Raw genomic sequence first — 21,146 nt, 5'->3', positions numbered from 1 at the left:
GAGGAGTTTAGACAGTGTCAGGATCACGTCATCCGCATACAGTGCCACCTTATGAGCTTGGTCCTTTACCTCTATCCCTGAGATATCGGGGCTTAGGCGAATATGCGCCGCCAGAGGTTCGACACACAGGGCGAATAACAGCGGGGACAGGGAACACCCATGTCTTGTCCCGCTACGGATATTGAATTGTTCCGAGGGGAAGCCCTGGTGTCGCACCCTAGCTGTAGGGCCTTTGTATAATGCTAGGATGGCTTCGAGAATCCGCCCTTCAAAGCCAAATGCCCTCAAAGCCTCCTTCAGGTAGGGCCAGTCTATTCTATCGAAGGCCTTCTCTGCATCCAGACTCAATACCATTGACGGGATGTTGCGTTTCTTAGCCAAATCAATCAAATCTATTATCCGTCTGGTATTGTCTGCCGCTTATCTGCCGCTTGTCTGCCTCCGATAAACCCCACCTGATCCGGGTGTATTAATCTGGGAAGGACGATACCCACCCTGTTGGCTAGTAGTTTAGAAAAGATTTTTACATCAGAATTGATCAGGGAGATTGGTCGGTTGCGCTCTTACAGTCTGCCGGGTCCTTACCAGTCTTATGGATCAGTGAGATGGAGGCTTGGAGCATCTGTGTTGGGAAGGAGGCCCCTGCGAGAATTTCACAAAATAATTTCAATAGGTGTGGGCTAGAGTTTTCAGGTATTTTTTATAATATAAATTTGAGAAGCCATCTGGACCTGGTGCCTTGGCCGGCTTAAGTGATTTTATTACCTCGGCTAGTTCCTCTAGGGTAAAGTCCCCCTGTAGTGCTTCTCTCTCTCCTCTGCTCAATTTGGATAATTGTGCCTCTTTTAGAAAATCTTTTAGTCTCTCTCTTGTTTGTTGTGTGTGGCTGACCTTATCTCCATCGTAGAGAGCTTCGTAATACCGTTTAAATTCCTCTACGATCAACCTAGGATTGGAGGTAAGGTCCCCCCCTGAGTTCGAATTGATGAGATACAGTAATTTGGAAGCCTATTGCGTAGCTTGTTGGCAAGTAAGGTATCTGGCTTGTTGGCTTTTTCATAGAACTTACGCTTAGACCAGGCCAACTCCCTTTCGGCCTAGAAGGTCAGCAACAGATTGAGTTTGATTTTAGTGTCCGAGATCTCCTTCAGGATATCATCCTGTTTATTGGCTATGTGAAGCGCTGAGAGGGGTGCTAGTACCTCACGTAGCTCCTTTACCTGAGTCTCCTTTTCTCTCTTTTGTTTGGCAGCCAGATTTATCAGAATCCCTCTCATAGTCACAAATGGGCTTCCCAGAGTGTCGAGTGTGAAGAGACACTCCCCTCGTTAATCTCAAAATATTCCTTTATTTTATCCCCTATTTCCCGCTCAGATATCGGGTTTTTAAGTAGGAGCTCATTCAGTTTCCAGTTCGCTCCGGGTCTGTCCAGCGAACTGAGTGTGCACCGCAGCTCTATGGGCGCGTGGTCTGACCAAGAAATGTCATGAATCCCTGTACGGGATACCACCCGTACCACCCTGTTTGATATCAGGAAGTAATCTATCCTGCTGTATCTGTTATGGGAGTGAGAGAAGAAGGTATATTCTCTCGTTATAGGATGCTGTTCCCTCCAGGTGTCAACTAGTTGGCACTCCCTCAACCCCTGGGTAATTGTTAGTATGTCCTGTTTCTTTGGTTGGTTAGTCCCCGTGCATCTGTCCAAGTCCGGGTCCAGCGTTCTATTGAGGTCCCCCGCTAACAGAATACTGCCTTGTGCTTTGTTGTGTAATATATTGAAGAATTGTGTGAAGAACTCCGGGGCGTGCTCGCAGGGAGCGTTCACTGAGGCCAACGTTAGCAGTTGACCCTGTAATGTCCCTGTTATTATGATGTATCTACCGTCCGCGTCTGAATAAGTCTTAGCTACATGTAGTGATAACCGATTATGTATTAGGATGGCCACCCCTCTTTTTTTAACAGGCGCCGAGGCCAGGTAATATGTCCTGTAATGTTTGTCTAAGTATTTGGGGTGATTATTCTGTGAAAGTGGGTCTCTTGTAGGAAGACGATATCAGCCCTTTTGCGGATGTAATCTTTGAATGCAATTTTTCTTTTAATGGGATTATTGAAGCCTTTCACGTTATGTGAAATTAATGTTATTTCCTTACTCATCTGTGGTATGCTTGTGACCTGCTGCCGTGGTGTACCTTGACTGTGCACCTGTGATTTCCCAGCTGTGAGGTGACTCCAGCAATCGTCATTCTTTTCGGGTATCTTTGGCCTGGGTAGGATGGGGGCTGGGGAGGTACAAGAGGGAAGATGGCGAAAGACAAACACATAACCACACAGTGAACACACAAATAATGTCCTCGGGTCCTTGGCCCAGCCAACTGGAGACCGAGTTCATCGCCTTTGGGTGCAGGAGGGCCAAGGTGGGGTACCATCCTCCCCGATCCACCCCTCCTTTCCCCTTTCCTCCCCCCAAAGGACTTCGCCAGAGCCCTGGATATGAACATCACCAGGCTAAGGCCTAAGGCCCATGCGGACCACGGAGCAGGTCTCTGCATTGATACCCCTGCTCCGCTTCTAACACATGTGAACATGAAACAAAAAACCTTTTCTAACTGTAGCGCCAACTGTTTCTACTATCCCTATACTTAATGTAACCTCGCCACTAACTTTGGTGATTGCATTCATCCCCCTCTCTCTTCACTGAGACTTATAACTCTACCGTGCCGCCTGTAGGTCTACTATATTGCATCATCCGAGTCCTCCCTTCTGTATTATTATTCTCACTTCCACATATTGTTCCTGTTTTTTTTCCTGTCTTGGGGTGACCAACTTCATTCAAACTGCCAATCCCCCTCTGCCTTCCTGCTGCACCTTCTGTTCTCTCTGCTATTTGTACCTACATGTTTGAAGTACCTGTCTACTTACTCATTACCCACCCTATACACCTATCTCTCTCTTCACGTGATGCTGCTATCCTTCTATTCTTTCTATCACTTACTATATCCGTCTTCTCATAACTTCCTCGCTTTTCCCATCCAACCCTTCCGCTCCCGCCCTCCACACCCTCTGCCTTCCCGCTAACTCCTACTCCTTCTTAACTTCTCTCTTTCCTCTCGTGGCTAGTGTGGTGGCAACTTTATTCAACTGGTGGGGGGTGTAGCAACTTGGAAAACTGTGAAACTTGAAACTGGAAACACTGCCTAACAGTGTTCTGGAACAGTGGGCTAACTAACCTCTCCGCTCTCAATCTTTATCTGTCCCAGGTCTGGGAGAGCGTCCCGCCGTGGACCAGGTGGGGTCCGGGGCCTCCACTGCATCGGCCGCGGTGGTGAGGGTCTCTTTCAGGCCCAGCTTCTGCAGGAAAGCATCCCTTTCCTCCGGGTCCCTCATAGAGACTGGCCTCCCATTCCGGATCACCAGTAATCCGAATGGGAAGGTCCAGCGGTACCGGATGGCTTTATCCCTTAAGATCTTGGTGATGGGGATTAAGTTCCTCCTTCTTAGCAACACAGTTGGGGACAAATCCTGGAAGATTAGCAGCCGAGCCCCCTCAAAGTCAATTGCTGGGCTGGCTCGGGTTTTGCGGAGCACAGCCTCCCTAGTGCCGTAATAATGCAGCCGCACTATTATATCCCGGGGCTGTTCAGACTGCAGGAGCCTAGAACGCAGTGCCCGGTGGCAGCGGTCCATCTCTAGCCTTTCTCTGGGTATCTCCAGCAGCAGGGACTCCATCCAGCGCAGCACATATTCCTCACAGTCCCCTACCGCCTCAGGAACCCCCCTGATGCGCACATTATTTCACCGATCTCTGTTTTCAGCGTCTTCCTGGCGCTCCCTTATTTCGTTAATCTGGTGCTGGAGATCTGCAGATTTCTTTTCAATTTTCTTTGTGGCCCTGGTAGTGAGATCCAAATGTTTTTCAATATGGCCGGTCCGCACCCCCAGAGATCCAACTTCTTTTTTTAGCTCCTTTATTTCCGCTTGTAATAGCGGTTTCAAGTCTGTGTAGAGGCGGTTAAAATCGCGGACCCTAACCGGCATCAGCTCGGGGTTTTCGCTCTCCTCCTCTTCCCCTTTGTGCTCCGTGTCGGAGCCCTGATTTGAAATTGGCGCCATTGCAGGGCCCTGTTTGCTTCTCCAGGAGCTGCCGAAGTACTCCGGTAGCACTTTTTTCTTCGGGGTTTTCGTCATTTTTTTTGACATCCTCCCGTATTACTGTGCTTGTGGGGTAATTTCCAGACTTTTTTGTCCGCTTTTAAAGGTTTTTTTATTAAATTGTCTAGCAGCGGGGCACAGAGCTCTCAGGCTAGACAACCATGCTCTTTGCCGCCGGGCATGCGCCTCCGGGAGTGTATTTTTATATGTATTGTGGGGGTGTAATAAACAGATTTCATTGTAATGTTTTTTTTTTCCGTATTACAATAAGAAGAAAACAGTTAAATAAAAGTTGCGCGCTAAAAAAATTTTTTTCATGGTAGGTGCGCTATTGATTGTGGGGTGGGGCCCTGCTCCTTTAATTTGTCCTAGGCCCCATGATTTCTGTTTGCGGCCCTGCAAATAGCTGTATTTCCAATCTCATATTCTTTTGTGATCATAGACTTACTGTAAAATCCGACAATTCTAGAACAACCCAAAAGGTTTGGAAAAGGGTAGCAAATTCTACAGTGAATGCAAATTAGACACAATTCCCCTCCAGTGGAATCAAAATTGTGTTTTAAATGAGGAACATACTGCAAGAATGCTTGATGATGAGAAAAATTAAATATTAGTTTGAGATGTAATAGTTCTTGTTTCTTTTAAGGCATACTCTGGTATGCATAGATGTAATGTAGTTTTAAAATTTAACAATAATTATCAATCAAAAATTAGGTTGAGGAAGAACAAATGCAATAGTGGTATATGAAGTAAATTCTATATGAAGTGAAAACTGCTTAACCGATCTTTCAAACAGGATAAAAGTCTAAAATGTATACTACAAAAGGAAATGGTATAGAAGATTACATTTTTATAATTTTGTGTTAAACATTTAAAATATTCCAAAAATGTATTTAAGAAATGGGAATCTCCTAAAAATCCTTCATTGTAGTGGCTAGTACTGTACAATATATTGTATGAACTAGCTAGTAATGTTATGAAAAAAATAGATCATATTCTAATCTGGTGTTTGTGTTCGGCATTATTTAGCAAATCTATCTTTCACAATAGATATGACTTAGTTTGCAAGTTTAAATTATAATTAACAAATAGAAACCTACAGTATATATACAGACGAGCCAACGAGTATTCTAAAACTTGTCTTAAACATGCCTTAAACTAGCCAGTTTGAATGGGACTGCCAGGGACCCCCGCTGTTAATCCGATGGGCCATTAGTCTGTCTGCAGAAATGTGTGAAATGTTGCAGCATGTAGCCAGCATATACCCAGCATGTACCCAGCATGTACCTAGGTCTTTTTGGAGATTGCCCCAGGTTTGTTTTAGAATAATCGTCGGCACTACAGTACTGTACTATATGTTCCATCTCAATGAAAAAATGCACTACATTAACACTGATGCTTTATTTAACAATTCTGGTATTGGAAAGAGTGGTTAGGAATGGTTTGTGTTATTTTGAGTTCAGGGGGTTAATAACGTCTGCTACATCTGTATAATAACCCTCAAACATTACTAAAAGTCCAATACAGTTATTTAATGCGTATTTTCAATGCAAATACCTGATATTGTGTTGAAGGAAGAGAGTCCAAAAGAAATTCAATATAGAATTCGTATGCATTCTAGAAAGAGAAAAATGAAGACAATTGTTAATTAAACTGAACAAATATACAGATGTAAGAATCAACATACCGTTAGGATGGTGTACCAGGAACTTATTTCTGCTGGAGAGAAACTGCCTCTAAACCCAGCAGGGTGCAGGTTAATTGCACACAGGCCTGGTCTGAGAAACTGATAAGAGATTCCTTAGCTCACACTAGAGTTGACATAAGGAAAAGGAGGGCTGTGTTCTGAGAGCAAGACAAAAGGGGACCAGACCTCTATTCCTGGACCCTCAAGCAGACAACTACTGACCTGAAGGGCTTCCCCATCCCTCCAGCCTTGCAGAGAGGGACTGGGGAAGTGTGAGGATCGGGGTGTCACGCCGGCTTCGGCGCACTCCCCACTTACCTCTCTCTACGTCTGGGACTCGGCTCTGCTCCTGCACTGGGCGCGCATACACCTCACTGTCACAGGCTCCTCCGCACTGCTCGCCTTCCACCTCTGCCATCTTGGGCAGCTCCCGCTTTACCACCACATGTGCGCACGCCCTACCTGAACCAAATAGTGATGATCACGTGCGCACGCGGTCACGCGCACAGAGGTTCGCTTTAGCCCTGCAGCCCTGCCTCTGTACTAGCTGAGGTCTCCTTGCACCTGCACTCTGCCTACCACCGCCCCTGCTGGACACACACCACCACGCTACAGGGTCTCATTGGATGCTCTCACCTCCTTATGCTCAGCTGTGCCACTGGCACTTTGGCTGAGCATAGGTCTAGTTGCGTTGCACTCACCTCTTCTCTGCCTCCACAGTCTTGCCTTGTCTTGCTGCTTACCTTCCTGTGTACCGACCCAGCTTTCCACAACCATCCGCTCTTCTCCTGACCTGACCTCGGCATTCAGACAAACGACCATTCTACTCTCTCCAACCCTGACCTCGGCAACCGGACAATGACGACTCTACCCTCTCCAAACCTGAACATGGATAATAGTACCTTCAAGTTCCGCACCTCTCCTACTCTGAACCCGGCAAATATATCGACCTTCCGTACCTCTCCAACCCTGACTCGGCTACCCCGACCAAATCTACAATCCAGATGCGCCCTCGTGGCTGTGGGTGGCGTTATATCCTTTTCCACCTCAGCACCGTGGTCCCGCCATGTTTGTGGTGAGCATAGCGTGACAGGAAGTAGAATAGCCCTTACACAGACATAGATGTTTATTGTTTTATGTAAATTTTTGTTTGCTCTATTGTTTAAAGGAACAGGCAACAAAGTCTTATTTTAATTTCACCTTAAAAATGGTCTCCATTGCATACCTCTGCACACATCTCTTACATATAGTGTCAGAAGTTGGGATGAGAGGTGGCCCTTGAAGTTCTAAGGGGCCCCAGAGACTAGGAAGTAGTTGCAGAGAATTGTTATTTGCCGTGTGTTTGCACAGTCCGGACAGTTTGCGTTCACGCTGAGCCCCTGCTGCCACTTTGCGGTCAGTATTCATTCCCCTCAGTTGGGCATTTTTTATAAGGCATCATAGAACCCCTGCAGTGGGTGTTATTTTGATTATACCTTGTTCAATTCCTGTGCTTCACTGGAAGCTTATTGGTTTAGTATCCCCATAGTAGGAGTAGCCATATGTGGTTTCTTTTATGTATCTTTGTTTGGTATTTGTTTTATTATTGAATTTTATTTGTTTTTTTGTGGCCCTACATGACCTTATATTAAATATTGGTACATTTTACTAATCCGTGGTGCGCTGGTGTGTTTTTTGTTTTTCTCTGTCGCATGGAGAACTCTCTTGGGAGTTCTCCATTTTAGGAGTATTTGAGGAGTGGCTCCTAACATACTGCTGCAAACGGATTTATTTCTAGAGGACAGCTCGAGCACAAGAATCTACCTGTGACAGGGACCCCAGAGACTGCCTGTGAAAATGTTTGTGCTTTTGCCTGTATAAGTTCCTGCAAACAGCCTGAGCAACAAAACAAAGAATCATGTGCAGCAGTAACCAGAATTAAAGAGCTACACATCCAGGCAGAAAAACTACACTACACTGGAGAAAGCCACAACAACACAGTTTGACTGGGAGGACTGTGACAGACGGTGACCCACCCAAGGGACTGAAGCTGTGACCAGAGTCTACCCCACCACTTATTAAAAAAAACAAACAATGGGATTTTAAAATGGTCACCCAGCTAAAGTCAAATACAGACTCTGCAAGAATGGAGAATGGGTCCCTTCAGGCCTTATTTGGATGATCCTTAAGCGGGCGCCCACTTCCCATGAGGATTTTATTACACCACACATTATATGTTCATGGGTTATTTTCATATGTTTATTAAAATGTTATTGTTTTTTCACTTTTAGTCCTATGTGGACATATATGTTTTATATATGTCAGCTGATTGTTAGCCTCACCATTTTTGGGGGGATTTTTATATCCCATGGAGTAATTACTCACCTACTATTTTTAGCAGCAGGTTCTCTCTCACCGGGGGGGGGGGGGGGAGACAGGGGGGAAGAGACACGGGGGTAGAAGAGAGATGGGGGGAGACAAATGGGGGGTAGAGAGAGAGCTGAAGGGGGGGGAAGAGAGCCGGAAGAATGGGGAGAGAGAGAGGCATGGGGGAGAGCGAGCGGCACTGGGGGAGAGACACACAGGGGGGAGAGAGACATATGGGGGAGAGAGACACACGGGGGAGAGAGACACATGGGGGGAGAGAGACACATGGGGGGAGAGAGAGACAGGGGTGAGAGAGAGATATAGTGGGGAGAGAGAGAACCATGGGGGAGAGAGAGACACAGGGGGATAGAGAGACACGGGGAGAGAGAGACATGGGAGGGAGAGAGAGACACGGGGAGAGAGAGAGACAGGGGGGGAGACAGAAGGGGGGTAGAAAGAGAGCCGGAGAGGGGGAGAGAGCCGGAAGCATGGGGAGAGAGAGAGGCATGGGAGGAGAGCGAGCAGCATGGGGGGAGAGACACACGGGGGAGAGAGACACACGAGGGGAGAGAGACACATGGGGGGAGAGAGACACATGGGGAGAGAGACACATGGAGGGAGAGAGACACACGGGGGAGAGAGACACACGGGGAGAGACAAACGGGGAGAGAGAGACACGGGGGGAGAGAGAGAGACACAAGGAAGAGAGAGAGATGGGGAGAGTGAGAGACACAGGGAGAGAGAGACATGGGGGAGAGAGAGACACAGGGGAGAGAGAGAGACACGGGGGGAGAGAGAAACGGGGGGAGAGAGAGAAAATACATTTCAATACATTTTTGCACACACTGATTTCATGGATTCTTGTAACAAAAACATGCTCTATTCAGTTGTACAGGAGAGAGACAAGGGGGTGGGGGAGCAGAGAGACCAGTGGGGAGAGCAGAGAGACCAGGGGGGAGAGCAGAGAAACAGGGTGGGAGAGCAGAGAAACCAGAGGTGGGGCGGAGCAGAGAAACCAGGGGAGGGGGGGTAGCAGAGAAACACGAGGAGGGGGTGTCACGAGGGGGGGTTGCCAGCCCAGTAATAAAGGTGTTACTCCCCAGCTGGCAACCCCTACCATCGTTTGGGAGGTGAGAGGTTAACTATAAAAATGGTTAAATGTATTTATATTCCCCTGCCTCAGTACAATGTGTATTTCCCTTTGGTTGTAATGTATTTTCCTAGCTACATGTGTTTCTGCTCCTCCCGGGTGTACACCATGCACATACACTGGAATTAGGTCGGGAGGGAAAGGATTAACGGTGTTTGAATGTGTATAGCCCTTTGTTTCCCTTTCCGCCTTTTCACCCACAATTTGCCGGCAGTGTCCCATTGGAGCTCTATAGGATTCAATGGATATTGAGTCATTTTGGGTCCTATACTGTATCAAGAAAGACAAACAGATGGAGCCCGAGAGGACGAGCGGAGCTTCCCCATTGAAAGTGAATGGGGCAATGCATTTCGATGGGGAATACCTCGAGTCCACTGTCTAATTATTAAGTGATACATTATACCGTGTTGGATGCCGGCCAAACCGATACAATTTCAAAGAAAGAGCTTTGATCCCGTAATTGCCGTGGGAACTCGATTACGGCCAAATTCACCATCTATTAATGTTTGTAACTCTGGTTCTGGGACAGCTAGCAATAAAATTCTTTCTGCCCCTAGCTCATGGGGACCCCCTCACTGGACCCCAACAGGGTCCGATTGGCAATTGCTGCGAGGAAAGGTCGCGCCCGCCATGAGGTTCGCCACCATTGACCACAATGGCGGAGAAAAGCCGCTAGGTTTTAAAAAGGCTAAGTGTAAAAATGTATAAACCTGAAACCATTATCTCTGAGCCGGTGAGGGCTAGAGGACTGGGATTTGGCCACCAGGTAGTTATGCCTCCGGCATGGTTGCATGGCCATTCCCAGCCCTCTCAGGCTAACCAAACGAAGTATGGTTGCTGCCATTGACTCCAATGGCGGAGAAATGCAGTCTGTATAACATGAGGTTTAAAAACCCAATACTGTTATCTCCGGTTCGGTGGGTCGCACCAAGCTGAAAATCGGCCACCATGAGAGTCCACTCCGGCATGAGGGAATGGCAATTTTTAGCCCGCTCGGCCCAATCAAACGGAATATTTTAATATGTATAAAATATTGTATTTCATGCCTACTGTAAAGCCCGCAAAAGTTACTGGCCCATACGGTAGGTTAATGGCCAGAGGGCGACAGTGTGTCTACAGGGAAACCACTGAACAAAGGCTCACCCCCCCCAGATTAAGTGTGCAGGGAGGAGAAAGAGCAGGACAGGGCTATTCAAGTTAAGTGTCATACTTCACACCTCTGGTCAGACTTTCCCGGGCCAGAATCCCAAATAGCAGACCTGGAGATGCCAAACTTTTAGTGTGGGGTTCAGGAAATGGGACTGTGACTAGAGGGATGTGCGCATGTGCCAACCACCTGGGGGCAGGTACCTTGCTGCTTCCCACATTAGCTGGCAGAAGGAAATTGGATCCATGTAATTGTCATCCAATACCTGAGTCCCAATCTTAGGGAGAGAGCCCAAATCTCATATAAACGATTGTAAGCTCTATGCCCAGTGTATTCATTATTATGCCTGAATAGTTCCTGTCGTTTGAAGAACTGCTAGCCTGAGTCCTGGGCTATTTCATTGTCCCCTTCCCAAGTAAGTGTCTATATTTCCATTTGTTATTTGTCCAACATTATGTGTCCATCTGTCTTTTAAGGAATAAAATATCTTTATTATATCACAGTCGTATTCAATTCAACGCAGAGTATTTGGTGTATATTATAACCCTGTGGCTACCGTGACAGGGCGGGAGCAGAGAAACCAGGGAGGGGGGAGCAGGGAAACCAGGGGATGGGGGGGGGAGCAGAGAAACCGGGTGGGTGGAGCAGAGAAACCAGGGGGGGGGGAGCAGAGAAATCAGGGGAAGAGCAGAGAAATCAGGGGGGAGCAGAGAAATCAGGGGGGGAGCAGAGAAATCAGGGGGTGAGCAGAGAAATCAGGGGGGGAGCAGAGAATTCAGGGGGGAGCAGAGAAATCAGGGGGGGGAACAGAGAGACAGGGGAGCAGAGAGACAGGGGGAGCAGAGAGACAGGGGGAGTATAGAGACAGGTGGAGCAGAGAGACAGGGGTGGAGCAGAGAGACAGGGGGGCAGAGAGACCAGGGTTGGGGAGCAGAGAGACCAGTGGGACCCAGTGCAATGCATTGTCCAAAGTGCAACTTGCAAGCAGTGCAAGTTCAAATGTGATACATTTTATGTTTTTTTCTCCTTTAGCTAAAACAGTATGCCGGGAGGGCGGGGGGAAGAGAGGGAGGGTTGTGTGCCGGTTCAACTGAGCGGCTGCCTGCAACACTTACCTGGTAGTGAGACAGTTTTGGAGCAGCAGCAGGCAAGTTCTCTCCTTCAACCTCTTACTGGAGTGATGCCAGCTTGTGCAACTGTGCATACTCTGACACCCCCTCCCCTTCCCCCCCACCTGCGTCAGCGCCGTGAAGGTGTTACAGGCAGAGCGGAGGCTGAGTGCTTCTCCGCATGGGGTCTAAGCAGCAGCAGCAGCAGCAGCAGTAGGACACAGAGCGGGGAAGGGGGGAAGGCAGCCGGTTCTAAGAACTAAAAACATTTTAGGCACCGGTTCTCACGAACCGGTGCGAACCGGCAGAATCCCTCCACTGGATATTTATATCCTATGGAGTAATTACTTACCTACTATTTTGCCACAGCGAGTGCTAGATATAGGAACTTTTTCAGGTTCTCTTGGGACCCACCTTGTTAATAAGCTTTAGTCCTTCCTATAGCACCCTGTTACTATTCAGTTATTTGTATTAGGCTGAGCGGTATGGTCTCTTTTTTGGTTATTGCTAGTCTTAAAAAAGGACCTTCATAGTCTCGCTGAGGAGCTGGACATCTCTCAAAAAGATGCCCACAGGCTTAATATGGATCTTAAAGTCTCACACAAGGAGCTTGAGACCCTCAACCTAGAAATAGAAGTCTCACAACAGGAGACCGGGAGTCTCAAATCAGAATGGCGTTAATGGAAGGAAGACTACAAGGAGGCCCTGAATATTACAGAGACTGTAAAAAGAGAAAATATAAAGCTGAAAGAAGAAAATTCTGATTTGACTGTCCACGTCAATGAAAAGAAGGAAAAGCTGCACAAGCTACAAAAAATAAAGAAACTATTGGAAGATGAAAAGTTTGAAGCATTGGAACACACACAAGCAGAGCACCTTTTGCAGAACCAACTGCAAGGTCTGCGTATGCACCTCCAGAATGCCGAGGAGAAGCAGCGAACTCTGTAGGAAGAAAATCTGCAAGCTGATAAAGAAGTACATGTGCTGCAGGAACATCTGATTACCCAGTGTGTCCCTGCAGAGCAGCATGAGGAACTGAAGGCTACCCTGAACAATACCAGAACTTCGCTGGAGACCAAGCTTAGAGGACAGGGGACTCGGTACAAGAGGGAGCACAAGAAGGTCCAGAAACTGAGGCAAGTAGCTGCGGCCCTAGCGAAGAAATTCACAGTGCTCCACAATATAATGAAGGATACAGTACCGACACACTTTATTCGAGTGTGGCCGGTACCGCAAGCCGGGAGATTTCCCGGCTTGCTAGTGGCCGCCCCTCGGCGTGCCGCGCGTCTTCGGGAGCGTGCGCCCCCTGCACGCGCGTCCAGGAGCTCCCCGAGGGAGCCCTGGTGTCCCGCGATCGCGGGACAGCGGCAGGGGGTTCCGGGGGACCCGGCGGACCCGGCAGCGGTAGGGAGAGCGCCCCGCTGCTTCGGCGCGCCAGGCTACTGCTGCGGCCAAGAACGGGCAAATGCTCGAATAAACTTGGCCGCAGCAGTACGTGGAATCAAGCTCAGAGAAAGCACAGTGAAGAGATGAAGACCCTGAGAGGAAAATTGCAGGATACACTCAAGAAACAGGGATCTCTCGTGGATGAATTAAACTTGCAGAAAAGCCTAGAAGTGGAAGAGCTGAATCTGGCAGCTAAACGCATATCCCAGCAACTTGCAGCTCTGAAGATGCAGATTGCTGAGCTCAAGATACAGCTCGCTAAAATGGAAAGCAGTGAAGAGGTGTCCATACATCAAGTGGCCAGCCTGAGACTGAGCTATAAGGTCAAGATGGCCAATCACATGGTCAATAGGAGGGCCCAACTGCAGCTGGAGCTGGACAACGTACACTGGCGACACACTTTATTCGAGCTCGGCTAGTCCCACGAATTCGGGTATACCCGGGTGTATTGAGGTTTGTGACTGTTTTCTGCCCGAGTGCATTGAGGTATTTTCCAAGCAGGGATTGAAGCATTTTATTCCCGCTGGCTGCAATACTGCACAGTATATATATATATACTGCATTACAATTCATGAATTTATGCCATCTGGTAGACACGCGAAGCATTGCAGCCTATTAAATCCTAATCATTATTATTTAACAGATCAGCCGCCCGTCAGCCAGGCATGAACCCAGGCTGGGAAGGCAAACGCAACGGGGCTTGTCAGAGGTGAGGAGCGGCGCATTCCAGGTATCTGCCAGGTACATACTGGGTATTTGCTCAAATAAAGTGTGTCGGTGCAGTACAGGAGGAGCACCGGCAGCTGCAAATCAGAAATAGAGAAAAGGGAGCAGATTTAAGCCTTGCTCTCAGTCAACTGGGAGATGTGGAATCACAACTCAATTCCAAAGAAGCTGAACTGGCAACTGCATTGAGTGGAAAAAGAAGTGAAGAAGGACAGCTTCAAGAGCTGAAAACTCAAATAGCTATTCTTGAATGCTCTTTAAGAGATACCATGACATGTCACGAGTCTAGGGTAGTAGAAATAGATTCTGGACATCAGAGTGAATTTAAAAGTAAGCTGACAGAGGCTTTGCAAGACCTGAGTAAGGGTTATAAGGCATGGACATTTAGTGCTAAAACGGAGTCCATGTAAAAGATGGCGAGAGAAAGCTATTTGCGTAAACGCTCTGCGATTATCGCCATACTGTCTGCCTACAAAGAGACGATCGCCCGATGCAGGGAAAATCTCATGACCACGCGGTCTGTAGAAAGACTGTACTTGGAAAATGTCCTCCTTGAGTGACTGAGGAGTGCTGATCTCAAGCACCTTCTGGAAGACACTAATAACCTGGAGAAAGGGTTTCAATACCAGCAGGACTGAGGATTCTTGTACTCCATCCACTCTCATTTGAGCCTCAGAGATATCTCGAGTGAGAATGGAAGGATGGGCTTTGGCTGTGGAAAAGCCCGAGCATCTCACAAACAGGAGAGGTATGTAACAGGAACTTATCACTGTTGGAGAGAAATTGCCTCTAAACCCAGCAGGGTGCTGGTTAATTGCACACAGGCAATCAACCTCTGCACACATCTCTTACAGGTGGATTATAAACTTTGGTAAACAATAAAAGCTTAGGAAGGAAAATAATTTGATGGATACTCTAAACCAAGGAGTCCAGTGACAGCTACAGATGTGAAAAACTTGCAGACAGAAAGTTTATAACTAATGTGGATTTTGCAATTTGATCAGTTCTGTGATTGCTAAAATTACAAAAAAAATATTGTGACTGCAAATGAGCCTTGGGACCAGTAAAATAAAGGTTAAGTCTGGTCCCTGGCCCCTGCCGTTCTTCCCTGGGTCTCTTCTAGCCACCAGACCCCTGGACTACCCTGTTATTACATGCAAAGTAGTCCCTTGCATTCAATGTAATAGTGTATTCTTTATTCCTTTGTGCAATGTAACTGTAAGTATAAAAATGTGATTTGTGTAACAGTAAAGCAGAGCCAAATTCTCTAGATATACAGGGCTGTGAAAACCTTTGTGCTGCCTGCATGTCCTGAGAAAATGGCTGCTGCTGGGTCTGGAGTTGGAGGAGAGGTGCAGGGACAAAAGAGCAGCTATCAAGGGGCAAATATCGGGCTCGGTGGACATCTACCCAAAAAGTGCAGCAAATGGTTGCCTTCCCAGACAGTGTCAGCCCTGCAGGAGATATCCTCTCAGCCAGGGGAAGCCAATGCTGAGTCCTTCTGGTAGGCACTGCTCTCATTGGCCTGATAAATCTTTCCTCCATAAGCCCTTTAACTTTGTAAACATGCCCCCAACCTTGATTGGCCAAAGCAAGCGAGCCCTCGGCTACTGATTGGTCCATGAACAACATCCGCACTGTGGTCGGTTGTCAGTCCCTCTACCATGTTTTCCTATGGCAGTAGAAAACGATAGAAAAGAGGAACCCGATCAGTGCTCCACAGTTCACTTGGATCCTGTTGTGGTGTGCTCAGAGGCTGTTGCTGGAGACACCCGAAGGAGGTTTGGAAAGCCATAGGCAATGGAAGATTTTAAACTGCTTTGTGCTACAAAATTGTGTGTTGCTGGAGAAGCGAAGAGCAGGACTTTCAAGCAAGAGATTTGAAATTGCTCTGTTGCAAATTTCACCAGAGAGGTCTGGTCTGCTTGCTGGCTTCAATTGTGTGTAATGTCTGATGCCTTAACCCAGAAATCTAGTTCTTGTCTCCAGTGACTTTCACAAGCTCTAAAAGGTCAACATTTTCCAGTTTTGTGAACTTTTGCACACATCTTTAGTGACAGAGAAAAGTCTTTGGCAGAATTTATGGGATGTGACAGAGCTTTCAGAAAGAGTGGTTTATTTGGTCTACCGCAGGGAACTACAAAAACAGAGTAACATATAGAAAGACAATGTACAAAAATGTCCATATAGCATTTTACCTTCCAATGAATAGCATATGGCTGCATTCAAAGTTTGAATTGAACTCCTAGGCAAGCAGTTCAAGAACTATTTTTTTCAAGATGAACTCAGAATCGGAGCAAAATAGAAGACAAAATGCAAAAAAAAAAATAATCTCATGTTTGTTTTATTTATTTTTTTATTTTTGGGCTTCTGTATGAAAAATGTGAACATATGCACAAAATTGACAGAAAATATGGGGGTTTGAAACTCGGGAAGCAGGGGGAAAATTAATGTGGTTCAGCTCCGGATACCCCCTGCTTCAATACTATGAAATTAAAATAAAATACAAGCAGCTTCATTACCTTAGCAACTAGCCGCTAAGCCTTAGGTTCTATACGCTAACGTAATGAAGCTGCTTTTATTTTACCTTAGCGACTAAGGTAATTAAAGGGGTTAAACCAAATAACCTGGTTTGTTGGGGGTTGAGGGGGGTGGGTGAAGGGGGTAGTTGCCCCAGGATGGGTAGTTATGCCTACCTGTAAGGTTGCAGGAGGCGCTAACCCCTTCATTACCTTAGCGGTTACTACCGTTAAGGTAATGAAGGGTTTAGGCCCTCCTACAACCCACCTGAGAGGGCTCACCAACCACCCCCTTCACCCACACCCTCTACCCCAAATGCTCCCCCCTCCACAAAGGAATGGGCAAATGTTCTAGTAGCCAAATATGGCTACTAGCGCTTTCACCCATTAAAACACAGTCAAATACATAGTACTGTAAAATGCATAGCACATTACATTGTTAAATGTTTTACTTATCCTTGCCAGGATGAAGGCGACCTTCTCCTCCTCTCCCGTCAAAACATGTAAGGGCGGAGGCCCAACCATTAAAACACCAGTAACCCTTTAATTACTTTAGCGATTACTACCTCCAAGGTAATTAAGGGGTTACTGGTGTTTTAATGGGGTGGGAGACGGGTGTACAGTAGTTACCTGGGGAGGATTGTAAAGCCTCCTGGGAGGGTTTCAGGATGGATTAACAGCTTAATTGTTAGATAAAGAAAAGGGAGTTCCCGCTCTGCTAATAGATATGAGTGGTGCACTTGGGTATCAAAGCTATATTGGAAAAAAGAAAAAGTATTCCCTTGATAATGCACTCTACCTCTAGTTCAGTATAGGAACTTAACTATAAATCACTGGAAAGAGATGGTTTCCGATCTCCACTAATACAATAATATTTATTAAACAAGAAAATTTGCTATTTAAAACCTAAATCAAAGTAGCGCTGCATGCACATATATATGCACTACCTGTTAATGCTGCTATGTCCCTATATATAATAGCTAATAGAGGGGATACAGTAACCAGTCATATCTTCATGGGCATACATCCATTGTGATCGCTAAACAAAGTGATCGTGTATATACAAAGTGGGCTTGTCAATTTTCCCGGGGCAGATCACTTCCTTGTACATTCTAGAGGTTAGTCCCCTCGTGTCCGTTGCTCTGGAACACATCTGCTCAAAATTTGTTCTCCGTGGCCGAATAGGGGCCGTGTTATAGAAAGATCGCGCGAAACGCGTTGAGGGGTTGCATAGAATATAGGGTACACACTCGGTCTTGGAGAGTGGTACCTATAGCCTATCGGGGGTTCATTTCTATTATCCAGCCAGAGCCAGCACTTCCTGAGTAGTGATCTCGCGAGAGAGCCCTGTATTGGACTTCTACTTCCGGGTTGTAGCAGGGCAGCGACTCGCATTAGGACACTGCCGAGGGAGGCAGTGTTAGTGAGGACAGGCTTGGGAACCCCATGGGCGATGCAGCTTTACTAATTGTAAGTTTTAAATGTTATTTTACCCATTAAAGTGATTTTGTCTAACACCACCCTTTTCTCTCTGCGCTCCAACTTTATTGTATTTCTGACTGTTGTCCCGGGTGATCGCCGGAGGATTTGGGAGCTGCGGGGGAGAGGTGGATAAACAGAGATATCCAGGAGAGAACAGACGAGCGCAGTCTCCTTTTCTGCGTGTTATAGAAAGCCCTGATCTGTAGATATCTAAATAATTCAGTGTTCGGGAGGTTTTTTTCCTCTTTTATGTGGGCAAAGGTTTTAATTACATCCCTGCCTTCCAGATCATTTAGTCGGAGATAACCTGCTTGGATCCAATTTGCAAAATTAACACTATGCAGGCCTGGAGCGAAATCCGGGTTGCCCCATATGGGGGTTATCAATGAGTGCTTTGACGTACAGCAGCGGCAAAGTTTATTCGAGCATTTGCCCGTTTTGCCCTTATGAACGGGGCTTATTCCGGCTGGCGCCAAAACGGAGCCGCGAGCGAGCCGGAATAAGCCCCGTCCCGCGCGTTTAATTTAAATGCCCCCCACCCCTTCCCCGAACCCCTGGCTGGCTCCCCTGGCTTGCGCAAGCTGCGCGCAGCTCCCCCTTACCTCTGCTGCCTCTGCAGCCTTCGGGGATGCCGGGGAACCCTGGGCCGTGTGACCGGCGTCAGAGTGACGCGCTGCACGCGCCAGGGAGATCCCGAAATGAGCCGTCGGCTCCCCCACACCGCGGCTACGGCCGTGGTCAAATAAACAGTGTCGCCACTGTAAGAGAACTTCTACATTTGGTGGCCTCCCAAACTTTCAGGGAATTCATCATGGCCTGCAATGGTGCGCGCATCCGCGGACGGCTGTTCCTGGGCAGCCATATTAGATTCTCCAGGTCTACCGGAGCGCAGCACTCTCTCTCCAGTGACACCCATCTCCGTAGGGTCGGGTCTGTGTGCCACTGCAGGATCTGCGTTAGCTGAGCTGCTTCGTAGTAGGCGAGCAAGCATGGCACCCCCAGCCCTCCTCTCGAGGTCAGCCTCCTCAAGATATCTTTTCTAATTCTGGGGCCTTTTTTATTCCAGATGAATTTTGTTATTGCAGACTGTAAGGAGAGGATCTCATCTTTTGGCAGGGGGATTGGGAGGGTCTGAAAAAGGTATAGCACCCGTGGAAGGAGATTCATTTTAACGCTTTGAATTCTACCTATCCAGGAGATGCCATATTCCGCCCATCTCCGTAGATCCTCCCTTAGCATCTTAAACAACTTGGGATAATTTGCTTTGTACAGGTTCCGCGTGGGACCTCTGGAGACCACCTGTATCAGGTATCTCATGGGTACCAGGCTGGTGGTTCCACGGGTGACACATGCGGGGATGAAGCGGTGGCCTCACATCTGTGGGGGCACCGCCGACCCGTAGTCTGCGGGGATGAAGCTGTGTGGTCCCACTTCTGTGGGGGCACCGCTGACCCGTAGGTGCGGGGATGATGATGTGTGGTCCCACTTCTGTGGGGGCACCGCAGACCCGTAGTGAGCACCCGTGAGTTCCCCAGACCCCTGTGGGAACCACCCGAGGCCCCGCAGACACCTGTGGATCTGACCCGGGGCTCCCAGACATCCTTGGGCCTACCGTGGGAACCCAATTGTGGCCCACGGTGACCCAAAGAGACCACCTGGGGGCCATGGTGCTGGCGGGACCCACCAGCAGGCCTCCAGAACCTGTTTAAAAAGGGCTGCTGGTACCCTGTAGGTCTGTCCAGGTGCCCCGCCAGCCCACCGGGGACTCGCGTGGGGCTGCGTTATGAACCCTGTATGTAAAAGAATAAATCATGTATTTATGGGGGGGCACAGGGGGTGGGTAATGTATTTAATAAATAGAATGATGTTTATTGTGGGTCACTGTGTTGTTTTTATTGTGGGTACTGGGGGTGGGGGGGTGTTTCCCCAATGGTATGTGGGTAGGCCTCCCTTGTGGGTACTGGGTGAGGGTGTTTAGGCCTCACGGGGGGGGGGGGGTTAGTGTGGGAGGGTATGTAGGCATCCTGAGTGGTGGGTGAGGGTGGGTTAACCCCTTAATGACTGTAGCGGTTAATAACCGCTATGGTGATTAAGGGGTTAGGGGACATTACTTTGGATGTTTTCATTTTTGTGTCTGTTTTGCAGAAGCGGAGGGGCCATGGCCAGGATGGGGGGGGGGTAACGGTATGTGGGTAGTGGGTTAGGGTGGTTAGACCTCACAGTATGCACATCGGGTCCCACCCCCCCTCCCCACATTTACATAAACTGCACTCACAGCAACACAGGCAGGGAGATTTAACAGACACAATAGGGGGAGGGGGCTTTATACAGATTACACTCAAGGCAGGGAGATTTAACAGAAACATTAGGGGGGAGGGGACTTTTAACAGATTACACTCAAGGCAGGGAGATACAGGGGATGTACTGTACACTGGCGACACACTTTATTCGAGCTCGGCTAGTCCCACGAATTCGGGTATACCCGGGTGTATTGAGGTTTGTGACTGTTTTCTGCCCGAGTGCATTGAGGTATTTTCCAAGCAGGGATTGAAGCATTTTATTCCCCCTGGCTGCAATACTGCACAGTATATATATATATACTGCATTACAATTCATGAATTTATGCCATCTGGTAGACACGCGAAGCATTGCAGCCTATTAAATCCTAATCATTATCATTTAACAGATCAGCCACCCGTCAGCCAGGCATGAACCCAGGCTGGGAAGGCAAACGCAACGGGGCTTGTCAGAGGTGAGGAGCGGCGCATTCCAGGTATCTGCCAGGTACATACTGGGTATTTGCTCGAATAAAGTGTGTCGGTGCAGTACTGTATGTTGTTTATTGCAATGCTTCAATGTGTGTACAGTATAATGTTTTTTACAATTAGATAGATGTCATCCTTGGTATTGTAAGGGTTAGCTTTGGTTTTAAATTTTGTTTTCTGGTTGGTACTTATATATTGATTTTTGTTTACTTGATTGGTTAAAATAGTTGACTTGTTTGGAGTACAGTATTTGTTTTTAGCTTGCAATGATATTGTTCACATTCATTTGCAAAATGTATATGGTGCATAGATTTTATGCATCATTTATACAATGTAAATGCAATGTATTGATTGGAATGTGAGGTGTTTCATTGGCATTTGATGATTTAGATTGTAAGATCAGTTAGGATTATTAAAGGAAATTCATTGTAATGTAGTGTATCTGTATGGAGAAGTGTTATTTGTAGGACAGTATGGTTTTGATAACCCTTCTACATTTATTTGTATATCGGTTCATCATGTGTGTATATACTGTGTATATATATATATACACATACTGTATATATTTATTTATATTCATGTATTTATTTATTTATTTAGATTTATTTATTAATTGTGGG

At 47.2% G+C, this 21,146-nt stretch overlaps 1 protein-coding gene across 1 annotated transcript in view; it reads right to left on the bottom strand.

Moving 5' to 3' along the window:
* C4H6orf118 (chromosome 4 C6orf118 homolog) overlaps positions 1-21,146 on the bottom strand; it is a 276,968-nt gene that overhangs the window by 158,030 nt on the left and 97,792 nt on the right. Inside the window, exon 3 of the mRNA XM_075596716.1 lies at positions 5,707-5,766. Within this exon, the coding sequence (XP_075452831.1) occupies positions 5,707-5,766 (60 nt within the window). The remainder of the gene's footprint in view (positions 1-5,706; positions 5,767-21,146) is intronic.

The sequence above is a fragment of the Ascaphus truei genome, chromosome 4 (genome assembly GCF_040206685.1).
Source record: "Ascaphus truei isolate aAscTru1 chromosome 4, aAscTru1.hap1, whole genome shotgun sequence".
Classification (NCBI taxonomy): Eukaryota; Metazoa; Chordata; class Amphibia; order Anura; family Ascaphidae; genus Ascaphus; species Ascaphus truei.
Note: the sequence above shows the minus strand (reverse complement) of the source record. Positions and strands in the feature narration are given on the sequence as shown.